Source organism: Drosophila persimilis, unplaced genomic scaffold, assembly GCF_003286085.1.
Source record: "Drosophila persimilis strain 14011-0111.01,24,50 unplaced genomic scaffold, DperRS2 tig00000191-arrow-pilon, whole genome shotgun sequence".
Taxonomy (NCBI): domain Eukaryota; kingdom Metazoa; phylum Arthropoda; class Insecta; order Diptera; family Drosophilidae; genus Drosophila; species Drosophila persimilis.
Genome location: NW_020825298.1, coordinates 11397765 through 11414366, shown reverse-complemented (window position 1 = coordinate 11414366; position 16602 = coordinate 11397765). Strand labels below are relative to the sequence as shown.

The following is a 16602-nucleotide window of genomic DNA, read 5'->3' as shown; positions in this document are numbered from 1 at the left end:
TTATCCGACTTTCTGTAGCCCTTTCTGTTGCATCCATTTCTTTGTAGCGCTTTGCATCTCTGGTATACAGTTAGCATCAATGAAAGCGTCTGGCAGGGAGAGCGCCGTACGGCAGCAGCTTTTACTTCCAGTCCCAAAGCTTCCTCGAAGAGAGAGCAGAGCAGCGAGAGCTTTGCCTCCAGCCCAAGCGGCTACTGGGAGCTTTTACTCAACTTACTCAATAGCATTGAAAGTGCGCTGCCTCCTCCCCTCCCCACCCCTTGGCTCTGCTCACCGCCCCCCGCTCCCTGCACAGCTGCTCGCGTTTCATTGATGCCCGAATATAGGTCAACAATGTGTTCGAGAGGAGCTGCTGTGGGCAGTGGGTACTGTGGGTAGGGGGTGAGTAGGGGTGGGGTTTGTGGCCCATCGTCATCGGTAGTATCAGTGTCACTTGGCGATGGCTGCACCACCGAATGGTAGCTGAGTGCCGCCGCCACAGACACCTTTTGCTACTCCTGTGCCCACTATCTGCGCTCGACGGAACACGGCAAACATTGTAAATTGTGCGCCTCGCCTCGCCTCGACGATGATTGCTTGCTGGGGCAGACCTCGAAGCGCTGAACAAATTGCACGACATTGCGCATACGCCATGTTATCAGCGCGGAATTTATGAGGCAACATTCGTATTTCCATTCGCATCTAGCACTCTGTAGGCATGTCCTTTAATTGAATTTTTATGCGCCGCCGGCAAGCAGCGGACAGGCGGCCTGACAGGCGAAGAAAGAGAACGCTTTTCCTTTTCCTTGTGCCCTTTGGGGCACTTTCTTTCTCTTTGTCTTTGTCTTTGTCTTGCTGGGATTTATGACGTCCGAAATTGGGTCAAAAGTTGAGCTCGCCCCAGCTGGCTGGCTGGCTGGCTGGCTGGCTGTTGTCCGTGTTGCTCCTGCTAAGCACATTCGCAGGATAATCCTAATTGCGCTTTTAATGCACAAGCAAGCTCCAGCCCCAATCCCGCCCCCTTCCCCTCTAGAAACATCGCTTCTCGCGAGTTCATTGCATTCCGTCAAGGACGGTGGCAGAAGGCTGCTTGTGGCCTGGCAGCAACACGACTCTGCACTCTGCACTCTCCACCCCCCACATTCCTTTGGAATGTTTCATCTAGCACGTGACTGGCCCCCCGCTATCAACAATTTATTGCAGCCACTTGGAGCAGCTCTCCCTCTCTCTCTCGGCGCTGGCTTATCGCCCAACTATTTGTTAAAGCCAAAATAATCTACTGACAATGATGACGTTGCGGGCGGGCACCAAAGTCAAGGCTAAAATAAACTGGCTTTAAACAAACACAAAAGAGAGCTACAAGGCAGTCGCCTAACTAATAGTTTAAAGCCATCTATGGCTTTGGCTGCACTCGAAGTGGAGTTAATGTTGTTTGCCTTTGCTTTTGTCTGTTCTTTATCGACGTTTGTTGTAGCTCTCGGGCTTCGGCGCCTTCAATTATGATTAAAATGGTTAACAAATTACTTAAGTAGATGACAGGCATTGTCGCTATCGACCGATAGCCGACGCCAGTGGGGCACTGAATGACGAATCACCCAAAACTGTTGGACTTTGCAATTTGTGTGCGGAGGAGAGTGGATAGCAGGTATTTCATCAATTCTCTAAAAAACATCTGTTTATGGGTAATTCTATAAATGAAACTGCGTAATTGGAAACTTGAGAAATATATTAAATACGACATGGGCTCGGCTCTTGACAAATCGGATTCGATTGATTAATGCGACTGTCCGTACATCACAAATCAAAGTGCGAGACTGCAGGAGTGCGTCATGGCATGGGAACAGTGGAATGGAACAACAAAAAGGGTTCTCTTCGAGAGGTGGAGCTCCCTTCCTTTACATAATCGAGTGATATACGACTTGCACTCGTTCTTGAGCGTTTTCCGGGAACCTTTAAACACAAAACCCAAGAGTGGCTCGTGTCTATCGGATCAACCTTTGTCACAGCACAATTCTGGAACAATTTGTTGCTCTGGTATTACACTATGGGCCCCTAAACTTGCGTTAGACTCATGACCAATCACATGACTCATGAGCGGGGTCAGTACCATGCAGCATTTATAGGCTGATAAGCGGGTATCGGGAGATACATTAGAGCAACGTTAATCGTGACGTAGTATGCATATTGCCAGAGCAGGCAGACAATTTTCCGAGCCCCGGGCCATCTGTGCGACACCCGCCATATGGCGGAGTCGTTGTGGGGTGGCAGCCGCGATATGGGCTGCCAAAAAGCGTTCAATATTCGTTATCAGCCATCAGATAAGAGGCCCCAACCACCCTGTCAGAGGCCCCATTGAGGGGCCGCATTGAAGAGCGCTCAGAAGTGTGCGAGACTCCGTGCGGAACGGAACAGAACTTGGCCAAGGAGAACGAAAAGAACTGAGAAAAGAATCTTTGATCGCCGTGCAAGAAAGTGAAAACGGCTGTGAAAACAGACACCAAAAAAACGTTTGTGGGGCAAACATTTGCCAATTAAGAATCGTCGTTGTTGTCGGCGCGTGTGTGAAGTGGGGGAGTGTGGAGTGGAGTGAAATACGTCTACGAGATGTCCGAGTTTGTGCGGGAACATGTAAGTGAAATTTCCATAGAGACTTCCTGGTTGTCGTGGCACCGAAATAGCCTGTCTTCCAGTCTCCCCTCCAAAAGTCTTATCAGAAAATTGCTCTGATAACTGATATCAGACGACACCGACACCCCCTCCCGCTGCCATCATGGGGCATATTTTAATTTTAAACTTATCAACCAGACGCGACTCCACGACTCCGCAGAGCCTACACGTGTGCTAATTGTGTTGTTCCACCTGCGGCTGTACGAGGAATGTACATAATAATACCCAGAGATTATGAGCATAAAGTATTTATGATTAGGTAGCTCAAAACTCAATTGTGTCCGTCACTGCGGCTAGTCATGGGTTGCCATAGTTTGAGCGTGTAAAAACCCTTCACTCCCTGCCATTCGCAGCCAAAGCAAACTTCTTATCGAAATGGCGAAAAGTCAATTAAAGATTATAGGAAAGCAGATACGGGGCAGGTCTTGAGAGCGCTGTAAAAGGCTTTGGCCAGCCCTAAACCACCGAGCCACAACGGGATGTAGTGTCTTCAACGGAATAAACATTATAAATCGCACACATATCTGTCTGTACGACTTTTGTGTCTTCCCGGAATCCCAACACAGCCTACTCTCTGCCTTGTTCCACTACCACTGTGCCTAATTCCATCTAATTCATGGAATGTTTAGTTACTGATTCGGAAAACTAATGACTCACACTTTTTGGGGAGGTGATCTCACCGACACGACACGGCAGACATTTCGATTAGCGAATTCCCGATTGTGGGATCTGTATTTACGATCGTTGGAAGGCACTTAGTGAGACATTAGTCTCGATTTTTATGGCAGGTGTTTGCTCATGTCTCATGGCTCATGGCCGGGAATAGGCCTCCGGCCGAGTAATCTAATCTTGGGATGGGTGGGATGGTTCTATAGGCAAGGTCATATCTTCCCGTGTGACCCCTTCGTTTTGGCAATTATCACCTGTTTGGTGCTGCCTTGTCGTGTCGATTCGATGCTCAGATACCGATAAGACCTGCTTTGTATATCGGCATTCCAATGATAAGATAATGTCTGCCGACAGCTGCGCATATTTGCCCAAAGTCGGCTACCGTTTGTGTTCTTTTCTTTTATATTTAAATCAGGCCACGATATTCAAGGGTTTGCAGAGCAAACTCTACTGTGGACATAAAATAATTTCCTCTTCACTGGCCGATATCGGGTTGGGTGTGGCACCAAACGATATAAACGTTTATAAGTGCCATTTTAGGGGGTTACCAAGGGGTAAATCTAGCTATTTGTTGACTCGATATCGTGTTTTAGAAGTCTCGCTTAAAAAGGGGGGCAAATTCTACGAAAAAGAGCTCAATAATCGTTGAGGAAAACTCATTGATCATCAGAGATCTTTCAAGTAGAGATTTATGGGTGGTTTTTGACTTGTTTTTTCATGGGAAAACTCTACAAGTTCATTGGTCTTTCGAATATCTCGTTTGTCGTTAGTTTTCAGTTCTATTTAAAGGTCTTTATGGACTGCCCCGTGATTTATGAACTATCGATGTAACACGATAACACGACGCCTGTGGCCTATCAGTTCTTATCGGTTACATTTATGATGTGAAAACTAACCTCAGGGGAGTCCCTCAACTTTCTATCGACAGGGCGAGTATGTGTGGGTGAAGCCGCAGAATGCCACGAGCGAGTTTGCAGTGCCTTTCGGGGCCCGTATCGTGCGCACGGAGAAGACCCAGACCCTGGTGTGCGATGATCGCAAGAAGCAGTTCTGGGTGCCAGCCGGGGACGTGCTCAAGGCCATGCACATCACGTCGCAGGAGGATGTGGAGGACATGATCACGCTGGGCGACCTGCAGGAGTACACGATCCTGAGGAACTTGGAGAACCGCTACGCCAAGCAGTTGATATACGTGAGTGATGGGAACCACAAGGATATCCGAGGCTGTGACTAAACGCCACTCTCTCTCTCTTTCAGACTTACACCGGCTCCATGCTGGTGGCCATCAATCCCTATCAGATCCTGCCGATCTACACGAATCGGGAGATCCAGCTGTACAGGAACAAGGCCTTGAACGAGCTGCCGCCGCACATCTTCGCCATCAGCGACAACGCGTTCCAGCGGCTGCAGCGGCACAAGGAGAACCAGTGCGTGGTCATCAGCGGCGAGTCGGGGGCGGGCAAGACGGAGAGCACCAAGCTGATCCTGCAGTACCTGGCCGCGATCAGCGGCAAGCACTCGTGGATCGAGCAGCAGATCATCGAGGCCAATCCGATAATGGAGGCCTTCGGCAATGCCAAGACCGTGCGGAACGACAACTCCTCGCGCTTCGGGAAGTACATCGAGATCCGGTTCACGCCCGAGGGCGCCATCCAGGGGGCCCGCATCCAGCAGTACCTGCTCGAGAAATCGCGCATCGTCTTCCAGAGTCGGGAGGAGCGCAACTACCACATCTTCTACTGCATGCTGGCGGGGCTCACGCCGCCGGAGCGGCAGCGTCTGATGCTGCAGGAGCAGTCCCCCAGCCAGTACCACTACCTCTCGCAGGGCGGGTGCTTCACCCTGCCCGGCAGGGGCGATGCCAAGGACTTTGCCGACATCCGGGCGGCCATGAAGGTGCTCTCCTTCAAGCCGGAGGAGATGTGGAGCATACTCTGCCTGCTGGCGGCCATCCTGCACCTGGGCAACCTGCGCTTCAAGGCCACCGAGGTGGCCAACCAGGAGGCGGCCGAGGTGCAGGACGACGAGACCCTCAAAAGGGTGGCCAAGCTGCTGGGCATACCGGTGGCTCCGTTGAACCTGGCCCTGACCCAGCGCACAATATTCGTCCATGGCGAGCACGTGACCACCAGCCTGTCCAAGGAGTCGGCCCTGGAGGGACGCGACGCCTTCGTGAAGTCCCTGTACGACGGCATCTTCGTGCGGATCGTGCGGCGCATCAATGAGACGATCAACAAGCAGCCGGACCGGCCGATGAACAGCATCGGGGTCCTGGACATCTTTGGGTTCGAGAACTTTGACAACAACAGCTTCGAGCAGCTGTGCATCAACTATGCCAACGAGAATCTACAGCAGTTCTTTGTGGGGCACATCTTCAAGGTGAGTCTGGCATAGGATCCCTCGATAGCTTGGCTTCTTCGCACTCAAGAGAGGGTCTCTCTCTCTTGGGCTCTCTTTTCGGGTCTTACAGCCCATTTCGTGCGTCTCTCTCTCGTCAAACAGGGCGTCCAAGCGCTCTGTAGTGCTGAGCACCCGAAAGAGAGTAAGCGGACCACCTCTTATCTCTCAATGGCTCTCTCTCAGCAACAGCAAGACCCGTTCTCTGTCGTGGGGCCTCTCTCTCTCAGCAAATACAAAACAAAGCGAAGCAAACGGGTCTCAACGTGCATGTCTGTTCATGTTCAGGGCTGGCACGTGCTTCTATACATATATTCATCCCATATTCTTAAGATATTCTTCGGAATACCTATTCGCATCGTAACCATCAAGTGCTCTACCTCTAGATCTCCCCCTCTCAACAATCTTTCATTTCTCTACTTTAGATGGAACAAGATGAATACCAGAACGAGCACATCAACTGGCATCACATCGAGTTCCAGGACAATCAGCAAATACTCGACCTCATTGGCATGAAACCGATGAACCTCATGTCCCTGATCGATGAGGAATCAAAGTTCCCCAAGGGCACGGACAGCACCCTGCTGGAGAAGCTCCATGTCCAGCATGGCAATCGCTCGATTTATGTGAAAGGCAAGACCACGCAGACCTCGCTGTTTGGCATCCGCCACTATGCGGGTGTCGTCATGTACAATCCGCTGGGATTCCTCGAAAAGAATCGCGACTCGTTCAGCGGCGACCTGAGGGCGCTGGTTCAGCGCTCGGCGAACAAGTATCTGGTGGATATCTTCCCCCACGAAATGCCCATGGACACGGCCAAGAAACAGCCGACGCTGTGCGTGAAGTTCAGGAACTCCCTGGACATGCTGATGAGGACCCTCGCGCAGGCGCATCCCTACTTCATAAGGTGCATCAAGCCCAACGAATACAAGGAGCCAAAGGTGAGTAGCGTGACGGAGACCAAAGGCTTGTCAGTTCTTGACCCTCTTGTATCCTGTTGTAGAACTTTGACAAGGAGCTCTGTGTGCGACAGCTACGCTACTCGGGCATGATGGAGACGGCGCGCATCCGACGCGCAGGATATCCCATACGAACCGCCTACCGCGCCTTCGTGGAGCGCTATCGATTGCTGGTGCCGCCCACGGGACCCCTGGAGAAGTGCGACTGTCGCCAGGTGGCGCAACAGATCTGTTTGGCCACACTGCCCGCCGACTCGGACCGCCAGTTCGGCAAGACCAAGCTCTTCCTGCGGGACGAGGATGATGCCAGCCTGGAGGTGCAGCGTTCGCAGCTGATGCTCAAGTCGATTGTGGCCATACAGCGAGGGTTCCGGCGCGTGCTTTTCCGGCGATATCTGCAGAGATACCGCCAGGCGATCGTCACCGTGCAGCGGCATTGGCGGGGTCGCCTCCAGCGTCGTAAGTACCAGATCATGCGCCAGGGCTTCCACCGGTTGGGCGCCTGCGTAGCTTCCCAGCAGCTGACCACGAAATTCACGATGGTAAGATGCCGCACCATCAAGCTGCAGGCCCTCGCGCGGGGCTACCTCACCCGCAAGGACTTCCAGTCGAAGCTGGCGGCCCGCAGACAGCTGCAGAAGGACGAGCAGCAGAAGATGGTGCGCCTGAAGGAGGAGCAAGAGCTGCAGCGGCTCATGCAGCAGCAGGAGCAAAAGGCACAGAAGGAGCAAGAGCAGCGGCGTCTCAGCGAGGAACAGGAGGCGCAGCGTCTCAAGGCCGAGGAGGAGCAGCGGCTCAAGGCCGCGGAGGAGCAGCGGCTCAAGGACGAGGCGGCCACCCGCAATGCCCTGGCCATGGCCGCTCTGCAGCAGCCCAAGCGCACAAAGTCCCTCAAGCAGGAGGCACCCAAGGCGCCCACCCAGCAGGCGCGCATGTCCCTGCCGCCGCCACCGACCACTCTGATCGTCGCTGCTCCTGTGGCCACGCGTCCCGCCAGTCAGACCACCGCCAAGGCCACGAACGGCATTGCCCCCATACCGGAGAGCCCGCAGGGCTACAACGACGTGGAGTCCTCCAAGCAGATGGTGGACGATGTGTTCGGCTTCCTCAACGACGAGCCCGATGTGAGTGGTCCCCTGGGGCCGAATGTCAAGGCGAAGTCTCTGATGTTCGAGCGGGAGCTGCGCCTGCGCAAAGACGTGCCCACGAAGCTCCTGTCCCGGCCCGTCAACTACTACGAGGCGGCGCCGCGGAAGATCGTCAACCAGACCCGCCTCTAGTAGGGACGCTCGGCCGGGACAGAGGGGCCCTGAACAAACTAGACCTAGCTGTAGATGATATTACTCCCAAGGCTGGACGACGACTCCTTGGCTGCCAGGGTCGTCTTCCAGCCTTGCGACTCGCCTTCATTGGGACTCCATTTGGCTACCTACTTTTTTATGTACAAATCTATTAAATGCAGCTTGTATATTCCATATAATATATACGTACACGAGTGTATATTGTATTTGTAGAATGAGAAAAAGCTGTGTTTGTGATCGCTTTTTGTTACAGTTTCCTCAATCGATGAATGTATATATCGTAGTATCTGTATAACCATAATATTTATTATACTCTGTAAATAAAACCCATTGCTGGTGATATCTAAGGAATCTAGAGATAAATGTTTCGTTTTCTCGTCTGCTCTGCGTTGGTTGTGGTTTGCTTTCCGTTCGCCCCCAATCTTTGGCTTATTGTATATCGTCCCCGTCAATGCCAGTGAGTGTCCCCATAATAACCCACCCTCTGGGATCGCATGTCACCATTATATTCAAATACCATGAACCTATGACTAATTTGGTTATATATTTATTTCATTTGCCTAGACTTTAGGAATAGATTATCTCTATACAGATACGACATTCATTTCTTTATTTTTTCAATTGGTTTTCTAAAGATTAGAGCTTTTTAGAGTTCTTAAAATATTCCTATGCCATAGATACCGATCTAAAGGCTCTTATTGAAGCGGAAATTATTTCTTTTTATTGTATTTACATCATAAAAGCTGGACTCATTAACAAAAAGATTAGCCAGAAGGTTATTTACAGCCCCCAAGCCATAGGCCAAGCCATAGAGGGTTCCCTCTAAAATTTACAGCCGTATTTCCTATCGCTGTGGAATTTCATACATTTTTGTATAAAAATAGTTGAGGAATTTCCCCTGGAAACACTTTATAGCATATAGCAAAAATTCCAAGAATTTCCTAGAACTTTGGATTATATTTAATAGAATTTTACTCGAGAAATATCTTCCTTCAGGCCAGAATATTACCCAGTAACCTTTACCATTTCCACTTCAAAATAAAACAACCACAAAGCACAACAGCAACCACACCAGTAACAAAAAAATAGAGTTTATTAGCCAGATTTCGAAGAGGTTCCCAGAAGTCGGAGATCCACACCGGGTCGTCTTTAGTCAGCAACTGAATTTGGAGCCAAAGGAAAATGGATGTGGAGCGTGGTCAATGGCGGGCGACAGGCCGCTATCAGTGGGGCGGCAGAAGTTTAAAACAAATACCCAAAATGATAAATGAAATAAAACCCCGATCGTAAATAATCGGCCGCAGAGTCCTTATCGCGAGGGCATATCTTCGGGTGCAGCATGCCCCGTATATTTATAAAAGCTTACGCCTAAAGCACCTCTCGATAAGTGGCACTCAGATTACAGCTGTCGAAATAATTAATACCTCTGAAATATAAACTGAATTGAATGTCTAAGAGTATAAGAGAACACCACTTGAGGGCTCCACAGAGAGAGGGAGAGAGATCTAAATAGTTGAACGAGTCGCAAAGAGTTTACCCTAGAAATCACTAACAGAAAACCTTCTTTACTTGCAGGCTGCTCGGAAGAGACTCCAGGCCATTGCCTCCGGCGACACCATACGCCTGCCCAAGCCGGTGGCCAAGAACATAGACACCTCGGACTTCAGCTATCTGAAATATGCCTCCACTTACTTCTGCGGTGGCGCCTCGGCACAGCATGAGAGGAAGCCCCTGAAGCAGGCCCTGCTCAAGCATGAGCTGCCTTTGGATGAAATGGCCTCAAAGGTGAGTCCTTTCTAAAAATAACTTAACTTATTCAAAGACGTATCCCCTACTTAGGCCATTTGGTTGACGATTCTGCGCTTCATGGGCGATATACCAGAGGTAGCCCCGTCGTCGCCCATTCTCCCCTTGGACGATGCCAATATCATGAGTGATTTGTCGCGGCTCTTGAGCGCATTTGGTTCTTCAAAGCCCCGACTATTTGTGCGTCAGGCCCTCAAGCGTCCCTCCAAGCTGCAGGGCAGCAGCCAGAGGGAGGCCGAGATGTTCTACCAGCACTGGCTCAATGCCTCCAGCAGCCATCTGGATAAGCTGCACTTCATCATTGGTCATGGCATCCTGAAGGATAACCTGAGGTAAGGCTTGGCAGTGCATCAAAACGTATCCGTATTAACCTTTCAACTCCTGCCAGAGATGAAATTCTTGCTCAGATCTGCAAGCAGCTGTACTTGAATCCCAGTCGCACTTCCTATTCCCGGGGCTGGCTGCTCCTGTCCCTCTGCCTGAGCTGCTTTCCGCCAAGCACGGACTTTGAGCCGCATCTCCGGAGCTTCATGAAGCAGGGAACCGCCCAGCTCCAGGCCGCACCCTCGCTGCAGCGTCTCGAGCGGACTCTGATGAATGGCGCCCGCTGCCAGCCGCCGTCGCTGCTAGAGCTGCAGGCCATCCGCGGACGCCAGCCCCTGAAGCTGGACATTCACCTGATGGACGGAGAGACGCGTCGACTGCAGGTGGATGCCGCCAGCACGGCCAGGGAGGCCGTGCAGCAGCTGTGCCAAGGCCTGGGACTGAGCGACTGCTTTGGCTTCGGATTGCTGATGTCGCTGCACGGCAGACTCATGCCACTCGGCGCTGGACGAGAGCACGTGCTGGACGCCATTTCGGTGTGCGAGCAGCGCCAGCTGGATGCCCCCTGGAAGCTGTACCTGCGTAAGGAGATGTTCGCCACGTGGCATGATCCCGCGGTGGACCCCAAGGCCACGCATCTGATCTACAAGCAGATCATGAACGGCCTCAAGTGCGGAGAGTATCGCTGTCGCTCCGAGAAGGACATTGCCATGGTCTGTGCCTTGGCCTGCTTCATTGAGCACGGCCCGGGCGCCATCGGAAGCCTGCAGACCACCGAGATCACGGCCTTCGTCCCCAGTGATCTCCTGGCCCCGGGCGAGCGTGCCGTGCAGAACTGGAGTCGCCTCATTGCAGCCACCTACGAGCGCAGTTCGTATGTCAGGCAGGAGCAGGAGGCAGAGCAGCTGGCGGCCAGCCAGCAGAGGGCCAAGGAGGACATCTGTTTGTTTGCCCATCTCTCGTGGCCCATGCGACACTCGCGGCTGTTCGAGGTGCTCCGCAAGGAGGGCCCAAAGCTGCAGAGCGACGAGCTGATGCTGGCCATCAATGCCACAGGGCTCTTCCTGATCGACGAAACGGAGCAGGTGCTGGCCTCCTGCAGCTTCGCCGAGCTGCTGAAGGTGCACACGGAGTCCAACGAGGAGCTGCACGTGCGCACCGTGCAGCAAGTGAACTTTGTGCTGCAGTGCAGCGCCGCCGAGGATGCCAGCGAGGTCATCAACTATATGCTGGACAATCTCCGGCAGCGGTCCAGCTTCGGCGTGGCCCTCGACCACTCCCAGGAGTTGGACGACGAAGACTTCCTCACTCTCTCGCCCGGGGATCTCGTCCAGTTCGACTCGGGTGTCACTGGGGCCCAACTGATGGCCGGCAATGCCCAGCAGTGCTGGCGTGGCTGTGTCCAGGGTCAGTGGGGTCAGTTCGCCGCTGGCAATGTCCGTGTCCTGGCCACACTCACGGAGCCCACCGCCAAGCTGCAGGAGATCTTCCGCGAAGGCCGATTCGATGAGGAGGCACCCAAGCCGATTCCCCGCAAAGCTGTTCTACGCCGTCGTCAGCACAATATTTCTCAGCTGGCTGAGATGCAGTTTAGGGAGGCCATAGAGTGAGTTCTTCGGAAAGTCGGCAATGGAGGGAAGATAATCCAAGTTTTCCTTTTCCTCAGATCTGACAAGGCTCCTCTCTCGAAGTATTCGCCGGAACCACTCAAGGCCCCACTACTCAAGGCGCTGGGATCGAAGCCGCAGCTGTTTCAACAGGCCTTGGTCATCTACCATCACATACTGAAGGTAGTAGGGCTATTCCGGAGTGATTTTCCAAACTAAATTTCAATATTTTCCCCCTAGTACATGGGTGATATAGCCAGGAGCAATCTGCCCGTCAACACGGACCTCATCTTCCAGCCGGCTCTGCAGCATCCGCTGCTGTGCGATGAGCTCTACTGCCAGCTGATGAAGCAGCTGAGCGACAATCCCTCCACGGAGGGCGAGAAGCGGGGCTGGGACCTGCTCTATCTGGCCACGGGTCTGATGGCGCCCAGTGTCCTGATCATGCGCGAGCTGCTCATCCTGCTGCGCATGCGCGCCGACTCGCTGGCGGATGCCTGTCTGAAGCGCCTGAAGCGCTCCGTGCAGCACGGCCAGCGGAAGCAGGCGCCGCATCTGATCGAGGTGGAGGGCATCCAGCAGCGGTGCATGCACATCTACCACAAGATCTACTTCCCAGACGACACGGTGGAGGCCTTCGAGATTGAGTCGCATACGCGCGGGGCAGAGCTGATCACGGAGATCGCCCACCGACTGGAGCTGAAGACCGCCGTGGGCTACAGCATCTTCCTGAAGACCGGCGACAAGGTGTACGCCATGCCGGAGGCGGACTTTGTGTTCGATTTCATCAGCCAACTGCTGTACTGGCTGCGCCAGCAGAAGACCATTCGCTCCGCCTGCGACGGCCACTACCAGCTGCACTTTATGCGGAAGCTCTGGCTGAACAACCAGCCGGGCGAGGATCCCAATGGGGATGTGATCTTCAGCTATCCCCAGGAGCTGCACAAGTATCTGAAGGGCTACTATCCCATAGACTGCGAGCAGGCCTCGCAGCTGGCGGGACTCGTCTACAGTGCGGATCAGGAGGTCAGTCTGCAGAGACTGCCGGAAGTGCTGCCCCGCCTGGTGCCCGAGGATCTGATACCCCTGCAGACGGTGGCTGATTGGCGCCAGCAGATCCTGCCACGAATCCACCACGAGCAGTTGACCGAAGACCAGGCCAAGCTGCTGTTCCTGCAGGCACTCTCCCAGCAGCAGTGCTTCGGCTCCACCTTCTTTGTGGTAAAGCAGCAGAATGACGAGACCCTGCCCGAGTGCCTTCTGATCGCCATCAACAGCTCCGGCTTCCACCTGCTGGACGCCCAGACGAAGCAAACCCTCCGAAGCTTCGAGTACTCGCAGCTCGGGATGTGGAGCTCGGGGAAGAACCACTTCCACATACGCTTCGGCAACATGATCGGAGCCTCGAAGCTGCTGTGCAGCACCACCCAGGGCTACAAAATGGACGATCTACTGGCCTCCTACGTGAGGTACTTTACTGATCAGGATCAGGGGTAGCCCCATACAATACACATTGCTTATATATATCCCAGTTCCTTGGACTTGTCAATAAGAGCCAGCATGCCGGCCATCAGCTCCTCGCAGTTGGGGATAATCTGCACGGGGGGCAGAATGAAGCCATAGCGTCCCAGGTCGCGGTACTCGATGGTGAACGCAACCTTCTTGTCCAGCTCATTGAACACCCAGTCCACGGATGTACCCGTGGCCACATCTACAAAGAGCAACATTCGATTATTCATCGTTTAAGGACCCTTCATTGTGGTGTGAACTTACAAAGGACATCGGCTGTGGTGCCATAGCGGTAGACAGTGCCGTAGGGCAGGTCTTCGATGGCGGTGGCAAAGGCCTCGCCAATCTCCAGGAGATCCGCGTAGTTGTCTGGAAATTCTGTGGCAGTGTGTCCATAGGGAGAGAGCAGGTACTGGCCATAGGAGTGGAAGGATATGTACACGCTGAACTGGTCCTTTATCTGGGTAAGGTACTCCACCAAAGCCTTCGCCTCTGGCTCGGAGCCAGGCTCGTCTCCGGCAAAGGTCTCGCTGCAGGGATTCGAAGAGGCGCCATTGTTCTCCAGCCAGTGGGAGTCAAAGTTTCGGTTGGCATCGGCTCCAATGCATTCATTTGTGGCATGCGGCTGACGGGTCTTCCTCCACATGCGATTCTAAAAGAGGAGAAGAAATTGGTTCAAAAGAGAAGAAAGTAGAGGAAAGTGTACGGCACCTTCGCGTGGGAGTACTCGAAACCATCCACATTGAACACGGGCACAATGTGCCAGTCGTAGCTCTCTGCCAGATTCCGAACTGCCGGCTCCTCGGAGGTGAGCAGCTGATTGATGAACCAGGTGGCACTGGCGGATGTAATCCACTCCCTGGCATGGATATTGGACTCGATGAAGATGCCCGGATTGCCCGCCTTGTGGGAGATCTTAATGCCGCGAATGGTGCGTCCCTCGTAGGACTGGCCCACGATGAACTCCTCGGTCACCGTGGGATACGCGGCCAGTACACTGTCCAGCCAGGCCTCGATCTCGGACAGCTCGTAGTATTTAGTCCAGCCAAAGGTGCCACTATCTGCGGCGGCAGTGACTTGCTCTCCATCGATAAGCCTAAGTGGAGAATGGGATCGTAATGTTTATGGCCTCTCATAAACCCCCGCATAATTGTTGGCTAATCGGCCACGTCCATCGGCCATCCACTCTTGTCGATTGCGTACTTACTCTTGAACATTCTCAATCATCTGCTCGCTGCTGATGTCGTTGACTCTCAATAGTTCCTGGAAGTGCTTCAGCTCCTCGGGACTAACCATGATGTGCACTTCCTTGGTATGCTCATCATATTCCTTCCAGATGTCGTACTACAACAAGGATAGGTCTCCTTGGTAATCCTCAGTTTCAATTCCAAATGAAAGCCTTTCTCACCTTATTGGAGATCTCACCAATCTTCTCGATCAAAGCCAATTGGATCCTGTTCCGAATCGTCAGCTTGTATACTCCGTAGTTATCGAATCTCAGTTTGGGGGTATCCTTGAGGGTCCCAGCATTAGCCAGGACCACCAGCGTGGCGGCACACAACCAAAGCAGACGCATATTGACCATTAACTGACTTTCTGGCGAACCCATCAGCCCAAAAGAAACACCTTTCCAATCGTAATCGCTTTCGTAATCGAATCTTAATTCTTTTATTATGCTTTCGATTACAAATTATATTTCAGCTCCAGATAACCCAACGTTTTACACTTATCTAACAATGCGGTAATCCCAATGAGCGCCTCCTCAGCATTGGGCACGATGTGCGCCGGGGGCAGGATGAAGCCATAGCGACCCGTGTCCCGGAACTCGATGGTGTAGGATATCTCGATGCCCTGCTCGTTGTAGGCCCAGTCATTGGTTGCCCCCGAGGCGGGATCTACACACAACAACAACCCATTATTTACCCTCAGAAATGGCCAGTTTCCCCGCACTACTTACAAAGTATTCCCGCAGCAGAACCATATCTGTAGACTGTGCCATAGGGGAACGCCTCAACCGCATCGCCATAGGCCTTGGCCACCTCCATCAGATCGTCGAAATTTTCGGGATATTCCTCTTTGGTATGGCCATAGGGCGAGAGCAGTAGCTGGCTGTAGGAGTGAAAGGCCAGCATCACATTGAGTTTCTCCTTGATGCTGCCCACAAAGTCGGACATGGCCTGGATCTCCGGCTCGGAGAAGGCATGCGGTCCCCCATAGTCCTCGGCACAGGGGTTCGAGGAGGCACCACCGTTCTCCATCCAATGGGAGTCGTAATTGCGATTGGGATCGACGCCAACGCAGGCAGAAATCTCCGAGGGCTGACGCGTCTTGCGCCACATGCGATCCTTTAGATCAAAAAATGTTAATGAGCTATAAAGGAGGTACAGATCTCCTTACCTTTTCATGGGTGTACACAAATCCATCTACATTTAGCACGGGCACAATGTACCAGTCGTGGCTCTCGGCTAAGGTCCTTACCAGCGGATCCTCGGAAGTGAGAAACTGATTGATAAGCCATGTCGCCGTGGCCGAAGTTATCCATTCGCGGGCATGAATGTTGGACTCAATAAAGACACCGGGATTACCCGATTTGTAGGAGATCTTCAGGCCGCGTATGGTGCGACCCTCGTAGGATGTACCCAAGACAAAACCTTCCGTAATTACCGGATATCTGGCGAGTATATCGTCCAGCCAGGCCTCAATTTCGGCCAACGAATTATACTTTTTCCAGCCAAAATCATCGCTCGAGGCTCTAGAGTTTTCATCCGTCTCCACGTCGATTAGCCTACGCAACAGATGGAAGAGAATTACATAAGGGAACCGAACCTCTTAATAGGCACTACGTACTCCTGCACATTGGGTATGAAGATCTCTGCACTGACATTGGCCTTCAACACTTCCGCCTGGAACTCGGGCAAACCGTAGGGGCTGATCATCAGGTGCAGCTCATCCTTGGCCTCATGCCACAGCCTGAACTGAAGGGGGTATTATATTAGAGACTCCCAGACTTTATGCGTAGAAATTCACTCACATTATTCCGATCCTCTGCCAGTTGTCGCAGAAGATTGCGCTGTCCGAGACTCTCGTACTTGATCTTATAGACGGAATAGTTGTCATAGCGTATCCTGCTGTCCTGACCCACAGATGCCCCCCGGGCGATGTGGAGCAGTGCCAGAGCCAAGAGCAAAGTGAAGGTGTAGCCCATGTTCAGTGCTTGGCATAGAATAAGCGACTATTTCTCTTCAGGTAGCCAGCCAGCTTTATCGCTCGGTTTTCCTTAGTCTCAATTGGGTTGTAAAGATACAGAAATTCAAGAGCTTACTGGCAATATTCATTGGTATTTCTCAATTAAATTGGAAGGTATAGAAGATACAGAATTTGCTA

General features: G+C 52.6%; 3 protein-coding genes across 3 annotated transcripts; 1 reads left to right on the top strand and 2 right to left on the bottom strand.

The window, feature by feature from the left end:
* Positions 1-2372: 2372 nt before the first annotated feature.
* On the top strand, positions 2373-13240 carry LOC6588909 (myosin-VIIa). The gene is made up of 10 exons (XM_026988261.1): positions 2373-2607; positions 4244-4507; positions 4573-5694; positions 6138-6653; positions 6716-7795; positions 9548-9757; positions 9812-10110; positions 10167-11708; positions 11769-11892; positions 11950-13240. Exons 1-10 carry the CDS (start codon positions 2584-2586, stop codon positions 13204-13206), a joined length of 6438 nt encoding a protein of 2145 aa, XP_026844062.1. The 5' UTR covers positions 2373-2583; the 3' UTR covers positions 13207-13240.
* Positions 13158-14816, bottom strand: LOC6588908 (zinc carboxypeptidase). The gene is made up of 5 exons (XM_026988267.1): positions 14627-14816; positions 14426-14562; positions 13930-14314; positions 13483-13870; positions 13158-13420 (listed from the first exon to the last, which is right to left on the bottom strand). The coding sequence occupies exons 1-5, from the start codon at positions 14801-14803 to the stop codon at positions 13227-13229; spliced, it is 1281 nt and encodes a 426-aa protein (XP_026844068.1). The 5' UTR covers positions 14804-14816; the 3' UTR covers positions 13158-13226.
* Positions 14817-14858: 42 nt separating this feature from the next.
* On the bottom strand, positions 14859-16438 carry LOC6588910 (zinc carboxypeptidase). The gene is made up of 5 exons (XM_002014580.2): positions 16250-16438; positions 16066-16193; positions 15616-16003; positions 15176-15563; positions 14859-15113 (listed from the first exon to the last, which is right to left on the bottom strand). The coding sequence occupies exons 1-5, from the start codon at positions 16421-16423 to the stop codon at positions 14902-14904; spliced, it is 1290 nt and encodes a 429-aa protein (XP_002014616.1). The 5' UTR covers positions 16424-16438; the 3' UTR covers positions 14859-14901.
* Between the last annotated feature and the right edge of the window lie 164 nt (positions 16439-16602).

Coding starts and splice junctions, on each gene's coding strand:
- LOC6588909 (XM_026988261.1), top strand. CDS start 2,584: ATGTCCGAGTTTGTGCGGGAACAT. Junction 11,709..11,768: donor CAGTTTAGGGAGGCCATAGA/GTGAGTTCTTCG, acceptor CCTTTTCCTCAG/ATCTGACAAGGCTCCTCTCT. Junction 11,893..11,949: donor TCTACCATCACATACTGAAG/GTAGTAGGGCTA, acceptor TTTTCCCCCTAG/TACATGGGTGATATAGCCAG.
- LOC6588908 (XM_026988267.1), bottom strand. CDS start 14,803: ATGGTCAATATGCGTCTGCTTTGGTTGTGTGCCGCCACGCTGGTGGTC. Junction 14,315..14,425: donor ATGATTGAGAATGTTCAAGA/GTAAGTACGCAA, acceptor TTCTCCACTTAG/GCTTATCGATGGAGAGCAAG. Junction 13,421..13,482: donor CACCACAGCCGATGTCCTTT/GTAAGTTCACAC, acceptor TGCTCTTTGTAG/ATGTGGCCACGGGTACATCC.
- LOC6588910 (XM_002014580.2), bottom strand. CDS start 16,423: ATGGGCTACACCTTCACTTTGCTCTTGGCTCTGGCACTGCTCCACATC. Junction 16,194..16,249: donor TGGCAGAGGATCGGAATAAT/GTGAGTGAATTT, acceptor TACCCCCTTCAG/TTCAGGCTGTGGCATGAGGC. Junction 15,564..15,615: donor TTGTGTACACCCATGAAAAG/GTAAGGAGATCT, acceptor TTTGATCTAAAG/GATCGCATGTGGCGCAAGAC.